The sequence below is a fragment of the Ovis aries genome, chromosome 3, assembly GCF_016772045.2.
Source record: "Ovis aries strain OAR_USU_Benz2616 breed Rambouillet chromosome 3, ARS-UI_Ramb_v3.0, whole genome shotgun sequence".
Lineage (NCBI taxonomy): Eukaryota > Metazoa > Chordata > Mammalia > Artiodactyla > Bovidae > Ovis > Ovis aries.
In genome coordinates, this window is record NC_056056.1 from 115364341 (window position 1) to 115392323 (window position 27983).

Genomic DNA, 27983 nt, shown 5'->3' on the forward strand with positions numbered 1-27983 from the left:
CCATCCAGTCAGTGATGCCATCCAGCCATCTCATCCTCTGTCGTCCCCTTCGCCTCCTAACCCCAATCCCTCCCAGCATCAGAGTTTTTTCCAATGAGTCAACTCTTCGCATGAGGTACTGGAGTTTCAGCTTTAGCATCATTCCTTCCAAAGAAATCCCAGGGCTGATCTCCTTCAGAATGGACTGGTTGGATCTCCTTGCAGTCCAAGGGACTCTCAAGAGTCTTCTCCAACACCACAGTTCAAAAGCATCAATTCTTCAGCGCTCAGCCTTCTTCCCAGTCCAACTCTCACATCCATACATGACCACTGGAAAAACCATAGCCTTGACTAGATGGACCTTAGTCAGCAAAGTAATGTCTCTGCTTTTGAATATACTATCTAGGTTGGTCGTAACTTTTCTTCCAAGGAGTAAGCGTCTTTTAATTTCATAGCTGCAGTCACCATCTGCAGTGATTTTGGAGCCCAAAAAAATTAAGTCTGACACTGTTTTCACTGTTTGTTCACCTATTTCCCATGGAGTGATGGGACCAGATGCCATGATCTTCGTTTCCTGAATGTTGAGCTTTAAGCCAACTTTTTTGCGTTCTTCTTTCACTTTCATCAAGAGGCTTTTTAGTTCCTCTTCACTTTCTGCCATAAGGAGCTTGTGCCTAGGATGGTGCTAAGCCATGAGCACCTCACCTTTCCCAGGTTTTAATTCTCTCATGTGGCTGAAATCCTTCTTGAAAATCCTAAATCCCATTTTATTTTCCTCTACTCCATACTTCTCAATGATCAAATATTCAAAAGCTGAAATTAAGGACCCTTCATATGTAAACGCTGGATCATTTTCCTAGGGGAAAATGTAATATTCTATTTTTATAGAAATGTCGTATTTTTCCCCATAGACCTAGGTCTCAAGCCCTCCTGTTAAAGGGAAAGAGAAGTAATTTTATTATATTACAATATCTGACCGTATTATGAGATCAAAGGATAGAGTCTCACTTTGACAATCATCAGTAATTCCCTCTAGCTGGAGAAACTCTGCATACTGAAATCATCTTGAGTCACTCAGCATGGCCCAGGGGTCACCCCACTGTTAGGGCCTGAGCCTCCGTGGGCAGTCCCTCAAATCCCCTCTCCTGCCTGCCCCTGTTCTCTGAGGCGCCAAAAGCCTTGGTGCTCAGTAGTCTTCTAGTAATATGCACTTTTCCCTGGGAGAGGGAAGGAGAGAGAGTAGGGGTTAATAGATTCAATAGATGGGGTTATAGAGGATGGATAAAGCAAGATCCTATTGTATAGAACAGGAAACGATATATTCAATATCCTATGATAGATCATAAATGGAAATATGAAAAATATATACGTGTATGTATGTAACTGAATCACTTTGCTGTACAGCAGGAATTAGCAACATTGCAAACCAACTACAGTTCAAGATTTTTTTTTTTAATATGCAGGGTTCTCAAACAGGAATTAATATACTTTAAGACCACATGCTTAAAACCCAGTGAGACAGTATAAGTGATGTCCAGGCATCATTGCTTGACAGCCTTCGTTGCCTCTAAGATTTCACGATCTGTATCAGATCTACTGTTTTTAAAATTTTCAGTCTATGTCGATACTTAAAGCTAAGAGATTTCTACTTCTCTGACCCCAATATGTTCAATCTCTTCTGTTACATTCTGTTTATTTTTGCTCATTCTCCCTTCATGGGAAACAGGTCCTAAATTCCCTCATAAGTCCCACTGACTAAGATTTAAATGTCTTCTTTATTTGATGCTGGGTTAACTCCAAATTATCTATATTCCTTCCAACTTGTAGCAATTACATTGGGCCAATTTTCTTTTCCTTTAATTTTTAAGAGGCAAAGAGAACCAGATCTTTAGAGGGAGCACAGCAGGTTTCATATAGTTTTATTACTTGGGTCTAATCATTTTAAACATGTTACCGAGAAATACTTTCTGAATGAAAAGTATTACATTTTTTGAACAAAATTTGATACATATTTATTTTCATAAAAAATGGGAAAGAGAATTAGCATTTACTAAACTTCCTCTGTGTGCCAAGTGTCAGATGGTGATATCTCACGGAATTTTCTCTATTTTTACTGTGGTGTTATTAATCCCGCTTCTCAAGTAGAGAAATATGAGGCTCAAAGAAGAAAAAGACTAACAGTGCTTAAAACACAGTATCCTCTGACTCTAAACCTCGACTACCTTTTAGTATACCATCATGAGTTGAAGTAATATATAGCATCATAATTGATATTCCATGATTTTACTGTTTCAGTTATTACATTTCACATTTATTAAAATCCACACAAAAACATTTGTCTTAATGAAAAATCAAATTATATTGACATGTAAGCAGCCAAAATAACTGCTCTACGAGGAAAATTAATCCAAATCTATTTGCATCTAGAAAGGTAAAACTCTTGGGCGTTGCTTTAGAACAGCAATCAAATACTCAATCACTACGTTTCAGCCATTTCAGAAACTTATTTTCCATTATTGTGTATTAATTGTGATTCTGATTAGTTGTGTTAACAAGACTTTTTCTCCTTATGCTTTGCATTTTTTCCAAGAAACCTATTTTGTTTTATACCATAGTTGGACTTTTGCCTAGAGAACCTCAAAATGAACACCATCTCATCTTTCTGAAGAAAAACACTTCTGTCTGACGCCAGCCTCATGGCTCTTCCCTAATATTTTCTCAGCCGTAGGTGTTAACATCTGCTGTTGTAAAATCTTTGGTTTTGGTTGGGGTAGACTGGGGTGAGGATCAGAGCCAAGATCACTTTTTACATTAAACATTATGTAATCATGCCACATGTCCAATTACAAAGATGACTGAAACTTTACAAAACAATCTACTTCTTTAAGCTCATCTTAATCATTTTCACATTTGTATTTTTGCAATTTACCCAAGATTCTCACCCAAACAACCCTTAAGTAAAGCAACTGACACCCTTCTCACAATTTAGGAGCCAGGAGGTGAAAATGCTTTTGATGCCTCCTTCTTTGCACTGTTGAAGCCGAGATGGCTCTTCAGCTCTTCTCCTAGAAATGCATGCAACTCAGACCACTTACAAGCTCCCCACCTTCCCCACATTTCACTATTTAGATGGCTGCTCAGAGACAATCAGAAAAAGTGCCAAAGAACATATCGCCCCAAAATAGCTTCCCCAAACTCTGTACTGTATTCTTCCCTCTCTTGACTCCTCCGCATTATCCTGTATGCACAAGAGGAGGTAGCGAGAATGGAAAAAAAGAAAACCAAGGCACAAGGCAGCATCACGTGCTTCAAGAAGGACCAAGGGTGACGTTAGGATCCCTGGGTTCAAAGCTGGGGCTGACCCAGGTTATCATACACATGGTCACTTACTGCCCCTTGTCCAATGTCCATAAAATGCATTCCTGGTTTTGTTCTAGACACGCGTGACAGAACTTCTAAGACCAATGATTAAAGAAATGACTTAGTGCAATCAATTGCCACTTTTAAGTCAGTGAGCTATCCTTCTGAGATTAGCGGGATGCTTGTTCAGTAGGGGATAGCACTCTCCATTCTCTTTTTTCCCCCCCAAGATACTTCTTCTGATGATCTGTTTTGTGTTCAGTGCTATATTTTCCTCCTTTCTGTCCATCAATATTTAATTTAAACATCTTTTTCAGAGATAGTAGTTTGACCTTTAGTCAAAAAGATTTACCCACATCAGTTCATAGATTCCTCCAATTTTTATAATTTCATTTGAAATTAAGATGAACTTCAAATATAAAATTTATATTGCTTGAAAGGCATCTGCCTCAATATGTTAAGTAATGGATCTACTATCCTTTTCCAAAGAATCATAAAAGGCCACTGTCTAGTAAGATAATTCTATTTCTTCCAGGCAGTATCTGGACTTAGTGACCCTCCAAGGGTACATGTTAATATTGCAATATTTGCACAGCAACTAGGATTTTGACTTTGACGGTTACACATAAGCAAAACACTGCGGGGGCTGGGGAACACAGCCATCCCTTCCATTAAGTTCCATAGCATTCAATCTTTAAAGAAAATCCTCTATCTGTTTCACTATTCTACTAAATCATAATGTCAGCTAATTTTCAATTCTAGTCAAAATCATCAAAAGAAAACTATAGGCTCCTAACTTTATTTTCTTGAAAATAATGAGCAAAACCAGAAGAAAATAAAGGTTTTCTATAAATGAATATGACATTTGAACGATTTAAATAATAAAGGACCAAAAATTATGATCCTAGGTAAGTTTAAATCCTAACATTGTTGATTGATTTGAAATAAGAATTATCAACAAGTGGATTAGTACAAACAGCTTAATGTTCAAAAGAGTGAGCTCGAGACTGAGTCATGGTTTTTTCCCAAAATCTTAGGACAGTCATATTATTTTGGGTACTTCAGATTTACCATCTACGAATAAGGATAATATTGTCTAAATGAAATAATAAACCCAAATGTTTTATAAATTATTCAGTGGAAACAAATGGTGTAAGATCAAAGTTTGTTCCTGATAGAAATTGATCATTATAATTTAAATGTGTATGTAAATAATTACTGAACATAATGCTGAATTCAAGATAGCTTTTCAATCACTTACAATACTTGGCTAATTTTTAAGGAGAAAGAAAAACAGCATTCAAGAGCAAGTTGTTATTAATGCACAAGCACTATAGAATGGGGAATGAGTTCAAGCAAAATCTACCATTCTGCCAGTAGAAAGAGTAAAAAATTCTTCCACTGGTTTCTTTACTGCTATATTAAAACATTTATCTCAGGAAGCGTTGGCTGGATTGACAAATTATTGAAAATGCAAAGTAGTACATGTTTATTTCCATTAATACAAATTTAATATTATCCTAATGCTGCTTGCAATATTTGAATAGCATAACCATTTGTTGGCCACTGCAGTTTTGAGGGACTATTATTTATTCTCCCCCAGAGTATGATTTATGCATTCTATTATTTACCCATGAATAGCTTGATCACTACCAAAATGCTTTGCCTTTCAGTTTTTTGACAGCAATCTTGATTTTAGAATGTTACCCTGACATTCTAATACAGTGTTAAGGCAGAAAACATTGAGTATACTGGGAGTTGTATAATGCATACAAAATTACTTGGTTTTCATCTTTTATCTAACCTAAATTTTAGAACTTGTTTTTTCAGCCAAGTTTTGAGCATTTAAGTTGTGAAATTTAATAGGAATTGCTGGCAAATAATACTAACTGACATTTTAAACTTTCTTTCATATTATTTACCATTCTAAGTACTCTGTATTCATAAATGTACATATCACAAATCAGAGTTTATATAATTATTTCCTTGCTTCACCCAGCTTCCTTGTTACAGATAGAGAAACTGAAATTCAGGAAGTCTAAATAACTTGATGAAATTGATTTGGTAATTTAAATGGCATGATCTTTGTTATATCTGATGTTACCCAGTTATTATAATTATTATCAGTATCTTCTGACACATGATTTTCATTGATTTGGTATAAACAATTAAAAATTATTTCAGTTAAAAGAAGCCAGACAGTAACATATAAATATGTTCACAAAACTAAACTCTTCTTAGCAGTTTAGTGAATATTTGCTCATTTTTATATAGAATGCCAGAATATATAAGAGCATGGAAATTAAACCCCAATGACTTAAGTATTATCCCACTCTAAAAGAAATCACATTACAGAAACCATAGTTCAAATCCTCAGTGTTCTGATCTATAAAATGGAGATCTACTTACGGTGTCTACTTTAGCTACTCTACAATTTGGCTTTTAGGGTCAAATCAGTCGAGGTAATGTGAAAGTGTCACAAAATGCAAGAACTTTATAAATGAGAGGTTAAATGAGGAGATACTGCAGAGACTGGATATAAGAAAAGGAAAACCACATCTGCATCACTAGTACAATTTTAAGAGAAACTTTGAAGGGGATAGACAACATAAAAATTATTTAGAAAAAATAATTGACAGGAAAAATTGAGCCAGTTTGCTGCTTTTTCCATAGTCAGCCTAGAATAAAATAATAAAGGATACTTGCACAGATTTTCTAAATAATCTAGAAAAGCTGATATGTCTTTGAAGTCTTAACAGGATTTAATCTGTAATCTTTTTTAAATTGTGCATTTTACACATATATATGGAATTTAGAAAGATGGTAACAATAACCCTGTATGTGAGACAGCAAAAGAGACAGAGATGTATAGAACAGTCTTTTGGACTCTGTGGGAGAGGGTGAGGGTGGGATGATCTGGGAGAATGGCATTGAAACATGTATATTATCATATGTAACACGAATCACCAGTCCAGGTTCGATGCATGATACAGGGTGCTCGGGGCTGGTGCACTGGGATGACCCAGAGGGATGGGATAAGGAGGGAGGTGGGAGGGGGGTTCAGGATGGGAAACACATGTACACCCGTGGCAGATTCATGTCAATATATGGCAAAAACCACCACAATATTATAAAGTAAAAAAATAATAATAATAAATAAATAGTGTGTTTTAGTTTCAACAAGGTGTCCCAGAAGCCGGGCCCTCACTATGTGTAAAAAGTATTTGAAAAAGGTTGTCTCCGCCTTTGATTATACTTTCATTTATTCAGTAAGCATTTCTTAAGACTTACCATGTACTCAGCCTAACTGATACTTCATAGAAGGCAAAGGAAAGGAAGATAATAGTATCCCTCTTCATATAGCATCTTCATGTTGAAGAGACAAATAACAAAGATACTAGAAACCACGGCTCAAGATGTGATAATGCAAGTCAGAAGGCGTAAATGAATGTGGATGAGTGACAATGTGAACACCCCTGCATGGTGTTACTCAGGTGGTGGGCGTTTGGAGGAAGTCTAATGGTCGTCATTCAGAGGAAGAAACAACTGAGTTTAACTGAGTTTAATGAGGAGCATAAAGGGAATTCTGCATTCTTAGTGGAGATCTGTCAGGAACTACAAAAACCAAGATCTGTGCAGGACTTTGAGGTCACATGCTCACTGTTGCAGTGCTTAAAAGCACAAGCTCTGCACAGAAGAAAAATCATAATTAAAAGGAAAAAAAAAACAAATATGTAAAAAGTCACCGTATACACGACTGACCAGCATAGGGAAACCCTGTCAAAAGCCAGAAACTGGAGATCAAGGATCACGGGAGCTGTAAGCTGAAAATGGAAGTTCACATCCAAGAACCAAGAAACAAAAAGATAATGCTACAAATTGAGAATTGGAAAGATAAAACTGCCATGGGGAGAAATAGATTGAGACAAACAGAGAAAACAACAGTTGGAGAGGAAAATTAATAAGTGTAGTCTGCAGCAGCAGCCATCCGTTGGATCATCAAGGAAAAAAATGTCCTGTGGAGAGCTAGACAAGCAAGCGGCTTTCTTTTCACTGTTGTCTACCTGTCACTTTGTATAGTAATGAAATTAATGAACCTGACTCTCCTTTCATGACTGGAAAGACTCGAAAGTCCTGCCCTTCTTCGCTCATGCATGGCAACCACACGGTTCTCCTGTCAGTACAATCAAATCTCTCCAAGTTACAGGGAATTCTAAAAATGCAATGTTCACTCCTAGAATACTAAGCAGGAAGTATGGGGGAGGAGGGGATCCTTCCAAAAAGCAGATAATAAAGGCAACTGTCCTTTTTGTTTGTTTCTTCTGTTGTAAAAGAGCATAGGGAAGCAGGGAATATATCTGCCCATATTTTATCATAATTGTATTTCATCCTAATAATATTAAATTGCTGAGTAAAGAAACAAATAGACTCTCAACTATTGAATTATCCCAAAGTTAACAACAGGTGCCATATTCAATTCTTGGAATAGTCTTTTTTCTTGGCCATCTTTGCCAAAGACAGAAAACAGATTAAAGACATGGTTGACCTAATTCAAAGCATCAAAATAAAAGCAAATACTAATTGGACTGAAATCCAAGTGATGCTTATTTTGAAGCCTTTATGTACCAAGGTCAAGAAAAAAGTTAGCTTCTACTAGGGGAAGAACAATCTGAGACATAATTCTTTATTAGTTTTGAACTTAGAAATCAAAACTCAAGGAAAACATGCTGCAAGTGTTACAAGATAAATGGATTTCCCTTTAACCAGGAAATTGTGTTGTCCACAGCATGATTGAAGAATGTTACGAACTTCCAAGGGCTTCAGCACTGATTAGCCCATGAATTGCTTTCACATCTGCCAACTTACCTGGCAACCCTCCATGTTTACCAATACACTTCTCCCTGGAGCCAGCAGACAGCAAGCTCCTGAGCTGACTCTGGAGCCTTATCTAAATCCCCTGAAAGTTGTGCAGGGGGCTTATCTCTGCCTAAAGACCCAACATCATTTTCCATGTCAAATTTCAGACAGTCCAATATCAGGAAGATATGGATGACTTGGCCTTATCATTGATAGCTGACAATTATTACAGACATTTTATAAAATTAGTTATTTGATTAATATCTGCGCAGACAAAATGGCCTTGAGTCAACTAACTTTTGGTAATGACCGAGCCTTGCTAAAGCAAGAATATCCATGACCTTAATCAGTTGTCAGCAGGGACTGAATTTGTTCAGTAGCACAGTGCATTTTAAATCAACGAATAGAGATACTGGTAAAAAAAAAAAAATTATCAATGTGTAGGTTGTGATTTCCTGTCTATCAAAGCAATGTATTTTACTGAAGTCTTATTTTGTGTTAAGTTTTTTAAGCATATATGAACAAAGAAACTGATTTCCTATTTTATTAAGTTTTAAAGTTTTTAAAAGCAATTTTAAGCTAGTGCTCATTAGGCAAGTTGAATAAGATTGCTGTGACCATATAAAATTGGAATCTAACAAAAGCCACCATTTAATTTGGTATTTAACATGCTGATATTGTTCACAATTGCTTCACTTCTATTAATCAAATCTGCCCAACTGGACTGTAAGTTGTTTAAGTATATTATTTCAAACTTCTTCACTGTTCCTCCAATGGGTTGAGAATTACTGCATTGAATAGACATCAAGTGGATGAATGAATGATTGAATGAGCCTCTCTTTGACGTTATTTTTTACACAATACATCGCCCTCAAAGAGTCACCATTAGTTGGCTCCTGGCTTCCCTGGTGGCTCAGATGGTAAAGAATCCACCTGCAAAGTGGGAGACCTAGGTTCAATCCCTAGGTTGGAAAGATCCCCCTAAGGAAGACATGGCAACCCACTCCAGTATTCTTGCCTGGAGAGTCCCCATGGACAGAGGAGCCTAGCAGGTTACAGTCCACGGGGTCACATAGAGTCGGTCTCAACTGAGAGACTAATCACAGCACAGCTGACTCCAGTCGGTAACTCGGATCGTTTTTACCACATATTTATACAGATACGTTTCCCAGTTTGCTCTTGTCAGGCCTCATACTGAAAAGCTAAACAGAACTATGTTAGAGGAAATGTGAAGTGTGTTGTAGCAAAGGCAATTCTGAAGGTTATTTGTGTTTACTTCAAGGAAATGTCTTTCCATTTACTATGATTTTTAAAAATCTAAACATAGATTTACGTCTGTGTCTTTTTGAGAGTTTTGTTTACCAAGGTAGCCACTGGGTAATAAGTTTGATTATAAGGAGTCTAAAACTCAAAGGAAAGGAAGGAGAAAAGAACAAAGAGAAGGAGGGAGACAGATAGGAAGGTAGGGAGTCAGGAAGGGAGAGAGGGAAGGAAAAAACTGGAATTCCCCAAATGCTATTTTCACTGTGTGACATTCACTGTGAAACTCATCTCCCTGATGAAGCCGTCCTTGAACTCTAGGACTTTCATCTTACCCTTCTCTAACCTGCTACCTACAGAGCCCATCTCATGCAGTGAGTTCCCGTGTTTAACTCGGTATTGCCTCCTGTCTCGTATAGTTCTTTCCTGGGAGTTAGTTTTCATAAGCTCCTGGAGAAAGGGGCCCATATTCTCTGTTTTGTTTCCCCCCCCCCACTTCCAGCATTTATAAGCACACAGCAGGTTGCCAAGAAGAAATAAGTGAAATGTTGTGCTCAGTCGTGTCCAACACTTTGTGACCCCATGGACTGTAGCCCACCAGGCTCCTCTGTGCATGGGATGTCCCAGCCAAGACTACTGGAACAGGTTGCCATTCCCTTAGCCCACATCTACACTGGTCAGTCAATTCAGTCGCTCAGTCATGTCTGACTCTTTGTGACCCCATGGACTGCAGCACGCCAGGCTTCCCTGTCCATCACCAACTCCCAGAGCTTACTTAAAATCATGTCCATCAAGTCGGTGATGCCATCCAACCATCTCATCCTCTGTTGTCCCCTTCTCTTCCTGCCTTCAATCTTTCCCAGCATCAGGGTCTTTTCCAGTGAATCAGTTCTTTGCAACAGGTGGCCAAAGTATTGTATGCATACATTGGTAAGCAGATGGTAGGCATATGTTGATATGCAGATTTTGTAGGCAGATTAGTAGGCATACGTTGGTAGGCAGTATGCCTACATTGGTAGGAAGATTTTTTTTACCACTAGCACCAGAAATAAAAGGTTAAATGACCAAATAAAGAATATATTCTCCCTAATTCACTAATCTTGAGTTTTATTCTGATGCTCTAGAAAAGGAGTTTTTAATTCAGAGTCCCGTGGTCTTGCTGATCTAGGGAACTGTGATTTCCACAAGGGTACCACACTCTCCCAGTTGTGTGGAAATTTTAAAACATACATATACATACTTTCCCATCAAGAATTCAAAGCTTTAGTCATATTCTAAAAGGAGAATACAACTCAAAGGGGGCTTACAACCACCATTCTAAAGAGTGAAGAAAATTAAGCTTAATACCTAGAAGCCAAAGATGAATGATCTTTGAAGCCATTTCAGGCTATAATGAGAAATTCTTCATTCTGATCTTTGAGTGGTGGGTTTAATCTTAAGTCATATTCTGAATCACTTCATACACTATTTCAAATTTTCCATTTAATATTCTGTCTCCAGAGGTGGTTAATGAGTATATTAATTCACATATTTTCAGAACTTTTTGCCATTTGCATTCTTTAATTTAGGAAAATCTTTGAAATGCAAGGCTTCTTTTTTTGCCAAGTTTTGAAAAATTATCCTTTTATGTTTTTAATAATTACTTATAGTCTAAAAGCAAAGCTTGAAAAATATAGGTTATTTTTCTGGCTGACTAGGAGCAGAGTTATTATTTTTCTATGATATTCTGCATCTTACATCAATATATTATGATATAGAAAGATGGCTTGTATGGGATAAACCTAGAAGTTGGCAAATTCTTCAATAAATGTAAGAATTAAGTTTTATATAAATGATTCATAAAATGAATTACACAGACCTTAGGGCAGTGGGGAGGCACTCATATAACAAATAGAGATATATGAAAGGTAAAAATTTCTGAAGAATATTGCTGAATTTTTACAGTGGCCATAGCAATGATATCACCTATGTATCCTGAGGCTCTTGGCTCAAATACCAAGGACTGATGTAAATGTATAAGCTTACATTTCTCAGAGAGGAAAATATTGTCCATCTTGTAAAAGAGATAAGTATTTAAGGTTGTTTCTTAATATGATGAATGGAAATGGAATGGAGAGAAAATGCAGAGCAGCCCTAGAAAGTGAAATCAAGGCAGAAAGACAAAACCAGTTAAGTTTCGCCCTTGATTAAAACTTGAAACCAATGAGCCAGTCCACCAAAAGTTTGCCAGCCTAGGCGATAGCAGTAGCTAACTATAAATAAAGGAGAGAATCAGAGCCAAGAGCATGGAATTGAGTAGCTGACCTACAGAAAAAAATGTGGGAGTATGGGGGTGACTTAGGAACTGTCCAGTTCTCTCCTGCTTGAGCTCAAGAATATAGAGTGTAGTGACCATTTTTTCTAGTTCAAAATGGGGGAAATAATGTATGTAAATATTTTCATACTGTACAGGATTTGTTTCTTGTTGGCTTTTTTTTTTTTTTTGCTTTTGTTTGTTTTTATAACAGATGGAACAAAAGGAAATAAAATTTGAGATTAAAACCTTGGTCTTACATGGAATTATATTCAATATCATGTAATAACCTGTAATGAAAAATAATTGAAAAAAGATATATATATATATATATATATACATATACACATACACACACACACATATATATATCTGAATCACTTTGCTGTATACCTGAAACTGACATGATATTGTAAACCAATTATACTTCAATACAGAAAAAATCCTAAGAAAAAGAAGGAGCATAGGGATGTGGGTTTCATTTACTGAGCACCCTTAAGCATATAGTACTGAGCACCATTAAGTAGAAAGTACTGAGTCAGGTATTTTAGAGAAGGCAAAAAAAAAAAAAAAATCTCTTTGGCGGTGAGAGTTCAGAATTTAGGAGAGCTTAAGCAGGCCACCTCTCAGCCATAAGGGCCTTCCATGTAAATTAGAAAAACCCCTTTTCACCAACTGCTCATACCATAAGTCTGAGGCACGACACACGTCTGATGCACGTCTGATGCACGTATGATGATCTGGGAGCATGAAGTTGACACAGACGGTTGCTATCAGTAATGCTAAAATGTTCTCTTTTATAAATGTATTCTGTGCAATACCCTTTTTCATCTTTGATTTTACCATGTATTAAGGAAAAGAATATTTCTTGTTCTATTGAAGAAAAGGATATTTGGAGTGTCTACTGTTTTAAAGTATATGTCAGGTTCCCTTAAGTAATAATTTAAGAAATTTATTTAGGGCCAAAACTCTCTGGGGTGGGGGGAATGAGACTTTTCAATTTGAGTGTTGCATTTTTGTTATAGAAAGAATATTTACTAGTTGAGTTCATCCATGAACGTACCCCTGGAGTTCTAAATTTGTCCACAGGAGTGCATTAAGCCATGCAGTTTCCATCTGAAAATGTACTATATTATGTTCTGATGACTGAATTTAGCAACTTTTAACAACTTGGAAGCCAAAAGTAAGCTTCATGATTGCAGAAACCATATTTACCACTGTATTCCAAACCTGAGGAAAAAGTCTGACACACAGTAGATCCTCAGTAAGTAATTGATGAAATAATTACTTTTTTAAACTGTCAACTTCTCATAAAATAACAGCCTCTCTTTTTTTTTTCTTTTTTTTTTATTTTATTTTATTTTATTTTTTTTATTTTTTAAATTTTAAAATCTTTAATTCTTACATGCATTCCCAAACATGAACCCCTACAGCCTCTCTTGATAAGGGAAAATAGTTTAGGGTTTTTTTCTCTACCAGAAGACTTGCTAATGAAAATTTATTTCTAATGGGTTCCAAATTATTTTTATTATGTTTGAATTAAATATTTGTGTCATGAATAATCTACAAAGAGCTAAGCTTTAAGTCAGCAAGAAGTTAATTTCATGTATAGAAGGGGTTTTTAAATATCTTTTACACATTTTTACAGGTTTGTCTTTTTATCTTTGCATCATTCATCTTTTTTCTGCCAGTCTAACAAACCACCCAGGGTATACCACAGAGTTCCCATTCCCAGCTAGGTAAGAGAGGGCAATTTTAGCAAATACATGCAATATTTGTATTTTAAAATCTGTCAACATTCAATGAGGCTTGTATTGAGCCTTGGGAAAAAAAAGTATTATTTAAATGACTAAAGAGGGAAAGAACAGCCATTTTGAAAAAGAATGAATCTGCTTTAGAAAAACATGGGGGTAAAATTGAGCAAAGCCCAATAAGTGGTCCAGTCTGATGAGCCTACAGGTGGGGATAGAAGAGCAGAGAGAAGGCAAGGTGTACAGATGGACTGGGCCAAATCACAGAGGACTATAAAAGCTATGCACAAAATAATTGAAAATTATGTATTAGAAAATTTTGTTCACAAACAAGGTCCTACTGTATAGCACAGGGAACTATATTCAACACCCTTTAAGAAACTATAATGAAACAGAATATGAAGAATATATATTACATATATGTACAACTGAGTCACTGCTGCACAGCAGAAACTAATACAACATTGTAAATCAACTATACTTTTTTTTTTTTTTACTTTATTTTACTTTACAATACTGTATTGGTTTTGCCATACATTGACATGAATCCACCACGGGTGTACATGCATTCCCAAACATGAACCCCCCTCCCACCTCGCTCCCCATAACATCTCTCTGGGTCTTCACCGTGCACCAGCCCCAAGCATGCTGTATCCTGCGTCGGACATAGACATTTACATGTAAGAATCGATTCGATTCTTACATGTAAATCAACTATACTTCAATAAAAAATTTAAAAAGAAAGCTTTGTTTGATAACAATGAACAGATAAAATGGAGAGAAGCAGTAACTGAAGGGAAGGGAGATCAGATAGGAGGTAACATCAGGCCTTCCAAGTCTAAATATATGTAAAAAAATAGAATAAAATGCATCAAAATAGAAATGACAAGACTCTCCAATCAGTTGCATACGGGTTATATGGTTCCAATATCCAAGAGGCAGGAAATTATAGAAGCACTGACAAAAGCCACACAGTCTGAGAACTGGTTTGAGAAGATAATGAAAGATTCATAACGAACGTTTCCTAGGCAGTTGGGAGCACAGCTCTGGAATGCAGAAGCAAGCATGGTCACGAGCCTAAAGCTCAAGGCATGGGAAAGGATGCATCGACAACGGTTGGTGCTCTAGGACAGAATCCATTTTGTTGCTTTTCCAGCTTCTAGAGAAGCTACCTTCCTTGGCTCGTGGTCCTTTCCTCCATCTTCAAAATCAACAGCACAGAATCCTCACATCTCTCTGATTCTGAAACTCTTGCCTCCCTTTCCCACTTAGAAGGAGTATAAGTCCATCCAGATAACCCAAGATAGTCTCACCATCTCAAGATCACATTTGAAAAGTCTTTTTTTTTTTTTTTTTTTTGGTTGAGTAACACATTCTGAGGTTCCAGGGAACAGAATGTGTGCATTGTTGAAGAGTCATTATTCTGGGTACCACAAAGTCCAACCATCAGAAACAGAATTGACTTTGACTAAATTCTTGCACATCAGTTTACCTTCAGGTTAAATGATATGTGAGATTAATTCATTAACTAGAAGATGAAAATAACATTTTTAATGGGACGTTTTTCCATTAGTCTATTCTATTCTGCTGAAAGGTCCTTAAGTTAAATGTTAAAATTCATGTTGTAAAATTCCATATAAAGATCCTTAGATAGCAATAAAAACAAATTGATAGCTTTCTGCCAGTAGCAATATTTTGATGAGCCTATTTTTGATTGAAACTAGATTTATATTAAAGAAATCACTCTTGGCAGCATCTTATGCTGTTATTTATTTTGTCCATTTTTTTCAAAAGTAGAATGTCCTATGAAGCAGGCTTCACAGCTAGACAAGCATTTTTCCTTTGTACACATTTATAATATGTGCATTTTAAACTAATAATGATATAAAAACATATTTCAATTTCTCCCACTATTATTTTGCTTAATAATGAACAAAATTTCTGTGACGATTATATATGTAAAGCTGTAGCACAGCTGCTGGCCCATAAGTAGATCTTCAATAAACTTTTGGTGTAATCCAAAATATATTTCAGGAGATTTGGTCACTAATATTGAAACTTATTTTCATAAATACTACAAAGCAATAATACTGTGGACAGTATTTCTAACTAAACTTACCAAATTCTCAAGATTTAGTTGCTCTACAAAACAGAAAAAGATTAACATGAAAATTCAATTCCAATAACTTCTTTTAATTTAAAATGGTGTTTTATAATTAACTATTCAGTCCAGTTTTCACACGGGTACACAAAATTATAGCATTAAGGCTTTCTCTTTAATTCTATCTAAAGGTGCCAATATAGTGTGAGGAAATTTTTGCTGATTTCATATGTTTAATATAGCATATTCAAAGGTAAAGTTAAGCTATTCAGAAGATCAGCTGAAAGCAAATCTAGAAGACGGCAGCACTATAAAAACCAGAGGTCAAAAACAAAAGGTTTTCAAAGGTTATAATTCACCTTCAAGTTACTATATATCAAACTTATTCCTGTAATCCTGTTTCTAACTCTTACAAATAATGTTCCTGGGCTTTCACAGGCTGTTTTCTTTTTGTGAGGTTGTCAAATGATCTCCATCTTGCCTTGGGTAATTTAAGAGAGTTTTATGTAGCTCTCTGAGAGACTCTCACACAAGTCCGACTAAGAGGATAATTTACGAGGTTCAAAATGAAGGGTCATTATTAACACTGTCTTGCCTATAATGAATTCATAGGCTGTCTCATTCATGCATGGCAAGGTTTTAACTAGATCAAAAGACTTAAAGGCTTTTAAACGAAGTACTGTGAATGATATCATTGGTTACAGAAACTTGCTTTATGTTTTTTAAAAAATACGATTGCTTAGAGAACTCTCAGAAAATATGTCTTACAACAAACTGTGGAAAATTCTTAGAGAGATACGAATACCAGACCACCTGACCTGCCTCTTGAGAAACCTATATGCAGGTCAGGAAGCAACAGTTAGAACTGGACATGGAACAACAGACTGGTTCCAAATAGGAAAAAGAGTACGTCAAGGCTGTATATTGTCACCCTGCTTATTTAACTTACATGCAGCGTTTCATGAGAAATGCTGGGCTGGATAAAGCACAAGCTGGAATCAAGATTGCCAGGAAAAATATCAATAACCTGAGATATGCAGATGACACCACCCTTATGGCAGAAAGTGAAGAACTAAAGAGCCTCTTGATGAAAGCAAAAGAGGAGAGTGAAAAAGGTGGCTTAAAATTCAACATTCAGAAAGCTAAGATCATGGCATCCAGTCCCATCATTTCATGGCAAATAGATGGGGAAACAATGGAAACAGTGACAGACTTTATTTTGGGGGGCTCCAAAATCACTGCAGATAGTGACTGCAGTCATGAAATTAAAAGACACATGCTTCTTGGAAGAAAAGTTATGACCAACTTAGACAGCATATTAAAAGCAGAGACATTACTTCGCCAACAAAGGTCCATCTAGTCAAAGCTGTGGTTTTTCCAGTAGTCATGTATGGATGTGAGAGTTGGACTATAAACAAAGCTGAGTGCCAAAGAATTGGTGCTTTTGAATTGTGGTGTTGGAGAAGATTCTTGAGGGTTCCTTGGACTGCAAGGAGATCCAACCAGTCCATTCTAAAGGAAATGCTGCTGCTGCTAAGTCACTTAAGTCGTGTCCGACTCTGTGCGACCCCATGGACGGCAGCCCACCAAGCTCCCCTGTCCCTGGGATTCTCCAGGCAAGAACACTGGAGTGGGTTGCCATTTCCTTCTCCAATGTATGAAAGTGAGAAGTGAAAGTGGAGTCGCTCAGTCGTGTCCGACTCTTAGCGACCCCATGGACTGCTGCCTACCAGGCTCCTCCATCCATGGGATTTTCCAGGCAAGAGTACTGGAGTGGGGTGTCTAAAGGAAATGAGTTCTGAATATTCATTGGAAAGACTGATGCTGAAGCTGAAACTCAATAGTTTCAAACTCAATAGTTTGGCCACCTGATGCGAGAAGACCCTGATGCTGGGAAAGATTGAAGGCGGGAGGAAAAGGGGACGACCGAGGATGAGATGGCTGGATGGCATCACTGACTCAATGAACATGAGTTTGAATAAATTCGGGGAGTTGTTGATGGACAGGGAAGCCTGGCACGCTGCAGTCCATGGGGTCACAAAGAGTTAGACACGACTGAGCAACTGAACTGAAGGGCCCATCTGTAACTTTCACACAAATCTTTCTTTGGCTGAAAACACAGTTTCAGCAGTTATGGTTTTAGACATCCGTAGGGTATAACATCTAGTCGTCATTACGCTAGAATAATATGCAGAGTAAGTCTTTTCCACTATGAAGCTAAGTGCAAAAGGAGCCAAGTGAGTGAATTTTCTCGATTTGAAGAAAAGGTAACTTTTAAGTGTTTTTACATTACCGAAGTACTCCTGACTTGTGTTCAACAATCATTAATACTAATGATGTTTATGTAACTAAAGAAAATAGCACTTTTCCTTACCATTTCAGTACCCAATGTCTTTTTTTTTTTATTACAACAGACAAATCTAATTACTACTTCTTCTGATTAATCTCAGTGGATAAATAATTACTTTCTAGGCAAACTGAAATCCTCCATGTTTCCATGAGAACTGATTTTTTTATAAGTACATATGTAGGGGATAACAAATGAGAAAATAGAGCTATTTTTAGTAGTTGGGCAACTTGTGATAGAAAAACATGTTTGCATATCTTTATTTGTATATGCTTTATTAAATAGATCCTGTAAATCCGAAGTCTATGCTCTTATATCTAAAAAAATCTCTCTTCCTTCTCCCATTTTCTTACCTAAATCCTGTCAGTTGTTCACCCCCTTTTTCATATGTGCATGTTTTATGTCCCCACATGTATTCTGAGCTCTGTCACCCATAATACTTAGCCTCATGCCTTGAATTTTTTTAAAAAAAAATAGCTACTATTCATTGAATTTTTGCTATGTGCTGGATGCCATTCTCAGACTATTAGTCTATTAACTCAGCCTGGAAAGGAGATGAAATGGGAACCATGATTATCTTCGCGTTATGGAGAGGCAAACAGAAATCCATACCAGTTAAACAGTCTGGCCAGTCACACGGCCTGTAAGCAGTCAAGCCTGAATCTAAGCCTGGCCTTATAAGCACTGCCCTGCTTCCAGGGACCCTGTGTGGGTAACTCTCCCCGTGATCTACTTTCAGACCCCCAAGTCCTTCTTCCTAACCTTCGCTACTGTTAGGATTTTACATTTGCTTTTCTGGTTTTTTTTTATTATTACTATTAATGTCTACATCTTCCACTGTGCCCAGAACATGTTACTAGAACCTGTAGTGTTTAATAGATAAGTAACAGCAGCAGCTAATATGTATTAAGTTTTTGCCATGTGCCAAGCACTACGTCTTATTTTAATCTTCAGAAAGACTATCAGTTGTCTCTTTCATACATGACTCCAATCATATATACATGGCTATCCCAATCTTCCAGTTCCTCCCACCTCTCCCCTTTCCCCCATCTGTCCTCTACATCTGTTCCTCTATTTCTGCTTTCCAAAAAATATCATTTATACCATTTTCTAGATTCCACATATTTGCATTAATATCGAACATTTGCTTTTCTCTTTTACTTCACTCTGTAAGACACTCTCTAGCTCCATCCACATCTCTACAAATGACCCAGTTTAATTCCTTTTTATGGTTGAGTAATATTCCATTGTATATATGTACCAGATCTTAGAGATGAAGACACTGAGACAGAGAGAGGTTAGGAACTTGCCCAAGGTCACCCAAGTAGTAAGTAAGGGAGCCAGGGTTTAAATTCAAAGGCCAAACTCCAGAGATATGCTCTGAAAAAATGAAGGAATGGATCAATAAAAATCTAGCAGGAGGGGCAGGGAAAGCTGTAGAGAGGAGGTGACATCTGGCACGCCTGGAAGGGTGAGAAGGGAAAGAGAGACGCTATAGGCAGAGCAAACACAGATAAAGCAGCGTGCGGCAGTGTGCCTGGAGCTCACTAAATACAAACGGGCGAGTGAGTAGCTTTCCAGCAAGTGAATTTAAAGGTCTTGCATACGTAAATGCTTTATTACTAATAGTCTCTGCACATTTTTTTTTCTTTCAGTGCCACCATGGGCCTTAATTGCCATAGCCATAGTTGCGGTCCTTTTAGTCCTGACCTGCTGCTTTTGTATCTGTAAGAAATGCTTGTTCAAAAAGAAAAACAAGAAGAAGGGGAAGGAAAAGGGAGGGAAGAATGCCATTAACATGAAAGATGTGAAAGATCTGGGGAAGACCATGAAAGACCAGGTAACGTGTTCACTCCATATTTCTCCTTATATGATTTTATCGATGGTATGGGGAGGGTGGTGGGAGGGGGGTTCAGGGTTGGGAACTCATGTACACCTGTGGTGGATTCATGTCAAGGTATGGCAAAACCAATACAGTATTGTAAAGTAAAAAAATAAAATTTAAATTAAAGATAAAAAAATAATAAATAAAAAAATTTAAAAATTTTTTTAAAAATTTAAGAAGAGACAGTTTATTATTTCTTGCCAAATGAAGACATAACAATATCCAGACACTTGCCAGTGTGGTAGAAACGTTTTGCAATCCTTTCGGTCATTGCTCAACATCCAAAGGTACAATGAAAACAAGCAGTAGTTTTCCAATCTCCTAAGCATATACAGTTCCACCCTACTTGAAAGTAATTTGTTCTTCTTAGTCTATAGAATTCTCTAGGCAATAATACTAAAGTGGGTAGCCATTCCCTTCTGCAGGGGAATCTTCCTGACCCAGGGATTGAACCTCCATCTCCTGCATTGAAAGCAGATTTTTTACCACCTGAGCCACCAGGGAAGTGGGTTCAATCCCTGGGTTAGGAAGATCCCAAACCACTCCAGTATTCTTGCCTGGGGAAATCCCATGATCAGAGGAGCCTGGTGGGCTACAGTCCATGGGGTCGCTAGAGTCAGAGATAACTTCGGAACTAAACCACCAAACCACCACCACCAGGCATATAAACTGAGAAAGGGCATCCATGACCGTCAGGGCCATCTTGATAGGCCCAGCATACTGAAATGATACCTAAATATTTTTATTACATCTGTTTAACCCATTATAAGTGGGTCTAGATTTTGAGAAACAGAATAAAGAGTATCTGTTCTCTCTCTTGGGCCTGGCATCTTTTTAACATTATCACTGTCCATAATCACCATTAAATGCTGAGTCTTATAGCTATTTATCACACATGATGAAAGTTACCATCCCTATGCAGTCATCCAGCTCAGTGATGAGTGCTTTAGGAACAATGAGTTATACAAGAGAAGGAAGAGAATGATGAATTGGAGCTAAAGAACAGGGTAGAATTTTAAGGCAAAACCCTTATTCTTCCACTTCAGGACAGTTAGAACCATAATGCAGGTTATAAAATCCATCTGCCTGAGTTATCTCCCCAAGGCTAACGACTGCTCCTTGACACCAGCGGTCCCCAGCCTTTCTGGCACCAGAGGACAGTTTTATGGAAGACAATTTTTCTGTGGATGGGGATGAGGGGGATGAGGAGGGTTCAGGCAGTACCGTGAGTGACGTGGAGCAGCAGATGAAGCTTTGCTCAGTAGTCACTCACCTCCTGCTCTGCAGCCTGGTCAGTGGCCCAGGGTTGGGGACCCCTGCTTTACACCATTGTCTATTTTTCCTAGACTAAATGATTTGGTTGAGAATAAAGTCTACTATTAATAGTTATAATAATTAAGTGCCCCTTCACTTCTTTTTTGGAATCATATTCATTTTGGAATATTTCTAAAGAACACTTATTTCATATAAAAAGTAAATGTAAAGATTTTTCAGATAATATTTCAAGTTACCACTGCTTCTCTGCAAATAAATCAAAATTTCTATTTATTCCCTAATAGCAACATATATACGTAGTTTTATAAATTCTCCTATAGTATTACTATTAATTATACTCTTAAATATGTGTATCCCCTTAAGAATAATTTAGTTAAGGAGAGCCTTTTTAGTACATTTTCACAGTTCTCCACACAGTCAGGACACTAATCTCTCTCCCTTGCTTGAGTTTTAAACACTTTTCTCAAAGACACAGTAATGTCTCTTGAAAACGATTTCACAAAGGCTCATTTTCAAACTTTTGCTTGGTTTCAGAGCTATAGAATGAACACAATACTTGCATTCCCATTCAGAGAGCCTCATTCTGAGCTCAGTATCAAAGGTTACGTTTTTCTCAAAGTACCTAACCACAGCCAGAGGAGCCCAGGCGCCAATGTTCAGCCAAAGATGTCTAAGAAGGATTTTTCTTTTGGGCTAATTTGTTACATAGAAACTGAAGTTTTAAATCATGTCTTGCTTATTTCATCATTTTGTGTAACCAGCAGGACTTGATAGATTTCTTTAGACAACATATTTGGGAGATGAAATGTACTAAAAATCTTCTAGATGGACATGGATGATCTGAATAATTTGTATGTGAATTTCATCTGTATCTATGAAACAAACTGGAAATATAATACTATCATTTTCATATCTTCAATAAAATTCAAATGTGGTTTTCATGTATGCTAGAATTAACAGTTAAAAGCACTAAATAATGTTAAATGATTACTACAGCCTTTCTTCCTAGGACAATAAATTTGTATTTTTCTTTGTGGAATTTGTTCTGTAGGATGTAAGACTGTAATTTATAGCATAGTAGCAATGTTTATTACCCCTGTTATGACATGGATAAATGACCAAGATCTCAAAAACAGTAAATACAGAGAACTGATGGTTAATTTTTCATTGCTCACCAAGTCTTTTGGATGAGAGGGGAAGGGAAATGAGTCAAATAAGAAAATACTAGAAGTCATCGATAGTTTATAGCAGTCTACTATTACAATATAGCATTTAGAATTTCAACAACTCAAAAGGTGTTTTTTAATCATTTTAAGTAGGTCGGTTTGTCTACTAGGATTTTATAGGTTTTATTTTAACTTATGACCAATAAAATGTACAGAAGGAAATATAATTTGAGCAAGTGAAAATAGGCCCCATTGGTAAACAGTTATGTAATAATAGCTTATGCTACTTTTTAAGAAGATAAAAGTAACCAATCAATTTCTATCATTTTTGTAAAAGAAAGGATAAAGCATCAGAACAAAATGTACAGATTTTAAGATGTTATGTCATGTGGTGATCATCTGATCATCCAAGTTCAAAATAGCATAAACAAGGTTAAATTATTCTTTACTTACATTTTCAAGCAATTTTAGACAAAATACTGACATAAACATGAGGAAAGCAATAGTGATAACGCATGGCTCTTCATATCTAGAAAGTAGACAGGTGTAAGAGGCATGTTAGATATGCTTTCCTAAGATACCTAAGCTCTAGGAGAAATCAGTAAGTTTTTACCATTTCATTGCAAATAAGAACCCATATAAATTCAAAGCTCAATAATCATGACTATGTCTCTATGATGATTTCATAACCAAGGAAGAATTTTTAAATATTCTTCAATGACAACAAAATGGTGATGATAGATAGTATTTTTATACAGCAAAGTAAACATATTTAAAGGTTTTTAATGGTTTAAAACTTAAAAGCACTAAAAATACAGAGGCGCAATATCAGCTTGCAAAGTCAGAGGTCTGGAGAGGTCATTTCTCCATGGTTTTTACTAATGTGTGTGGATATTTAAATTTTTATTTCTTCCTTCTATGTCCTCCCTATCTGTGTTGTGTCTCATGACTGTTCGGGACTGTCCCTTGCGGTAGGTTCCCTCTCCTATTAGACACCCCTAAGTCAATGCTCAGATACATTTAGTGGCCTGGCAGCTGGGGCTCCACAGCTGAGGGTGTACCATTCTGACACACATCAAAAGGCTGAACTAAATTGATTTTTTTTAAGATAAAGGATTCTCATTTTAAACATTCCTAACTGATTAAAGAGAACAGTATTAGAAAGCTCACGTTTTAATCGATGGGCACAGAAAGAAAATTCAGTGTCTTATGCTCCATTTTTGGAGTGCCTTATCAATTCCAAGTCTGCACAGTTTAACTTAGCATGGACAAAGCACCTTCTGACAGTTTATCCAAGTACAACTAAGCACCTTATGAATGTTGAATCAAGCCAGAAGCATATGCGCTAAATTTTTGCAATTTAAAACAAAGTCTTTTTCCCAACACAGTTTTTTCTAGTACAGTTTATCAAACTCTGAGAACTTGTGGGCTTACATGCCTTTTCCTCTGCATACTGTTAGGGTTTGGGAGTAGGGACTAAGTGCTCTTTAGATTTTATAATAGCTACTGATTTAATAGGTCTGAATTTAATGTAAAGGTACAGAAAATGTCTTGCTTAAGCTCAGCCTTTGGCACAAGAATAGACTTAATCACATCAGAGATGAACAGTGACACTGAGAAATTATCAAAAATTTAGCCCTATTTCATGCAGAATAATTGCAGAGATGGTCTTGCACCTTTTATTAGGATAAAAACCACTTAGGGAAAAGGAGATTTAATATCTCAACCCTTTCCAATTACACTGAGCTGAAATATGATATGTAAATTGTCAGTTCTGAAAGAGAATTTGAAAAACTATTTTAATCCATGAATTTTTTTATGTTTATGGTGGAATAGTGTGAAGATTTTTTTCAGGCAAAAATTTGCGTTAAATAGTTTGCCATTCAAAAAATTAAAATCTTGCAGGAAGCAAATTACCTACATTGCCATTTTCTGAACACATCTTTTCACAGCGTTAAAGACCTATACACAGCTGAGGTTTTGAAAAGGCTTCAAGTCCTCCAATTAAACTCAACAGTCGTTTCTTGTCACTTTACTATTATTTTTCTATTAGCAACACCTTCAAGCTAAAAGATTAATATTTAAATAATTATGTTGTTTTCCTGTCTTGGGATATTGCTAAATCAGCATTTTACTATTGAAGGAGACAACGAAGTATAAACTTCCAAATAATATGGGGTATGGCTAACCAGTTCTGAAAGGTGTTTGCACAGATGTAATAATGGCAATTTTCCAAAGTCATTGTAGGCTCCTGAAATTTTTCAGGAAGCACAAAATGGGAAGCATCTCTGACTACAGTTCAGCTCTCTGTTTTTTGCGATCTTTCCACCCAAATAAGTTCTAGTAAGATGATGCCAAGTCTGATTTTTAGGATCAAATTAGAGTTCGATAAGTAGAGCCAAATTGCAAAGTCTTGTCAGCTCGGAGACTGAGGCTGCCATTTTCAGGCATTACTGCAGGTCTCTGTATAAATGGATAAGTGAACAGAAACCTTTCTCTGAGCAGAGAAAAAAGACTATGTAATCTGGATGACGGGGGGAGACTGGTGGTAGACCTGTAGTCTAGTGACTCTGAAGCCTTTCTGAAGCCTGGTTATACTTCTTGTATTTGTGTTCTACAAGGGTTCTCAGATATAATTTGATCACTGACAAGAGTTTAGATTTTTTTTTACATTGTCAGAGATATTAAGCAGCCCACCATTCATCTGTCTTATCTGCAATTTTTTTAGATTCTTCAGTAACACACAGAAGGCAATGAAAATGCCATAACCAAAACCTAGGAGAGAATACTTGCCATATATAACAGCAGAAAGATTGAGTCTCTACAGATATCTAAGTGGCAAACAACAGAGCAGAAAAATTAGCAAAGGGTATCTTATACAGGCAATCCCCAGAAGAAAAAATACAAATGGTTCATGTAAAGATTTTTAAAGTTTTAAACCTCAATAGTGTTCAGGAAAATGTAACACTGTATCATTTTTCACTTTGAATAATAACTACTTATGGATTTCTAATTATCTTTTCTAATTCTTTAAAGCAGTGAGAAGGCACACCCCTAGAAACAGAACTTCTATTATTTATAATCTTTACAGCCTATGACTTTTTGAGTAAAATTTTTACACATATTGGGAAAATACATTATATATTTTTAAATAAAGGGAACATATGTGTGAATTTTATGAAATTATGAGCTTTCTAGTATTTCCATTTACATCATACTGAAGTTTTAGGTTATAAGGAACATTCAACTGGTCCAAACTGAGTTTCGAGAATTTTATGTCATGATTTTTGCTTGTCACCACAAAATTAGTTTTTATACAAAGTTCAGTTTGACAAAATTGCAAACATAATTCCTTTTACCTTTTGGTATCAAATAGACCCATAAATCAATTTAATTCAGCCTAGCTTTCTTTGGAGCTGTTATAAAAATAAAACAGCAAACTTCAACTGGAACTGGAGTAGATTTTTCTCTAAACATGCATTTGCTGGTGGCATGTTTCTTTTTTCCTCTTTTTCCATAACCATTGTAAATGTATATGCAAGACATAGGAAATTATGATTTGTCTGAGAATAACTTAGTCTACTATCTTTTTCTTAGGAAGCAAGGCAAGAAAAGGCCACACATTTCATATAAATTACTCCACTGCATGTAACAAGGGTGTTTTACATGGTGCTTAGCGTAGATCTCTTTAAACTACATGAATGTGAAAACTGGCCTGGTTAATAGCATGTTTACCACACCTCAGAAAGAAGCGATTTTATCAGAGTCAAATATAATGCCAAGTTGATGTTTTCTTTGCAACAACTTTACATTTTTTGCTTGCAATATTCTGAGGGGCTTTTTCCATTGCTTCCATGTTGCTTGCTGATTGGGGGGAAAATTCCTTGCACAAATGGAATTTTTAAAAATATGTCAGTAGCAGATGTGAATGTGTGTCAGACAAATGGAGATTCCCGCATCTCAGTGCTTGCTTCTGACAGCGTGGAAGTATTAACCACAGGCCCAGTATCATTTGGGTTCGGTGAAAATTCACTTGAATTCACATATGATCCCCTTTCCCTTGCTTACAGGCCCTGAAGGATGATGATGCTGAAACCGGATTGACTGATGGTGAAGAGAAAGAAGAACCCAAAGAAGAGGAGAAACTGGGAAAACTTCAATACTCACTGGATTATGATTTCCAGAATAACCAGGTCCGAGGGGGGAAATGTCTTGTAATTCCATTACATTTTCTGAAATATCAACCAGAAATTGAAACAAGATACTTCTTAAAACATTTCATTTGCTACAAGGAGAAAATGCAATTATCGAAGCTATTGATGAAATAATTTCTAAGTACAGGTGGTCCCCCACTTGCTAATTTAACTGCTGGTAATTAGAATCCACAGGGTTCAGCTGATTACATCTACTATGGCACTTTCAGCAGGCAGGCAGAATACAAATTACCTTGAAGCCATCTGACTGATTCTGAGAGTTCCTAGGCATAGATCCCTCAGCCTTAGCTATAACGATCTTCTTCAGAATTCATGGATTTAGCTCCAAATAGGGCAAGTTAGACCATCAGTTAAGCCAAAGATTTGAAAAGAAAAAATTTAACTGCCTGATAAGGAATCAAGGATTTAAAAATCGACTTTCCATGAGTTTCATTTCCTTCTATGACACTGCGTAGGACTCCTGGCACAAATGAGTTAACAGCTCTAGAAAAGTAGAAAGACCAGCTAATTGACTTCTAGTGCCTTTGCATGCATCCCCAAAAGTAACAACGAAATGAAAGTGAAGTCTCTCAGTCATGTCCGACTCTTGGCCACCCCATGAACTCTGGTTCCTCTGTCCATGGGATTCTCCAGGCAAGAGTACTGGAGTGCGGTGCCATTTCCTTCTCCAGGGGATCTTCCTAACCCAGGGATTGAACCCAGGTCTCCCACATCGTAGGCCGATGCTTTACCATCTGAGCCACCATAAAAGTTGTGTCAAAAACAGACCTTCCGGCTTTAAAAGTCGTGAAGTGCCACCAAGATGAATGATAATATTAGCTGCTGGTGCATCTGCTGCTAAGTCACTTCAGTCGTGTCCGACTCTGCGCAACCCCATAGACGCCAGCCCACCAGGCTCCCCCATCCTGGGGATTCTCCAGGCAAGAACACTGGAGTGGGTTGCCATTTCCTTCTCCAATGCGTGAGAGTGAAAAGTGAAAGTGAAGTCGCTCAGTCGTGTCCGACTCCCAGTGACCCCCTGGACTGCAGCCCACCAGGCTCCTCCTCCCCTGGGATTCTCCAGGCAAGAGTACTGGAGTGGGGGATAATATTAGCTAGCTTTTATTAACTCCCTGTTTTCATGGTACCCCAAGATAAATGTTTAAAAAGAAAAATCTCTTTACCTAAAAAGACCTTCTAGGATCTATGACTTTGATGATGATATCCCTTTACCTTCTAAACTGTTCAAGAAATTTTAAAAATTAGATAAGAATTAGCTGAGTTAGAGATCAGGTTCTTAAGAATCATTAAGACACAGTTCTTTGTCAACTAGGGTAGCTTTAAATCTCTCCAGTTTGTTTTAAATCTTTCTGGTTTGATCAGTTCACTGATCTTTCAGGGTGGGAAAGAACTTGATAGACGTAAATACAGTTACTACCTAACTGTAGCATGTGTTAATTATGTCCAGTTTAATGAGAAGTAAATGATAAATAAATCAAACACCAAAAGTCAGCTC

General features: G+C 36.9%; 1 protein-coding gene across 3 annotated transcripts in view; it reads left to right on the forward strand.

The window, feature by feature from the left end:
* SYT1 (synaptotagmin 1) overlaps positions 1-27983 on the forward strand; it is a 634295-nt gene that overhangs the window by 435828 nt on the left and 170484 nt on the right. For 2 of the 3 annotated variants that reach the window (XM_027967160.3, XM_060412479.1), the window contains 2 exons: positions 19604-19788; positions 26345-26467. In XM_027967160.3, coding sequence (XP_027822961.1) covers positions 19604-19788; positions 26345-26467 — 308 coding nt within the window. The remainder of the gene's footprint in view (positions 1-19603; positions 19789-26344; positions 26468-27983) is intronic. The other variant, XM_027967161.3, reaches the window with a different exon arrangement.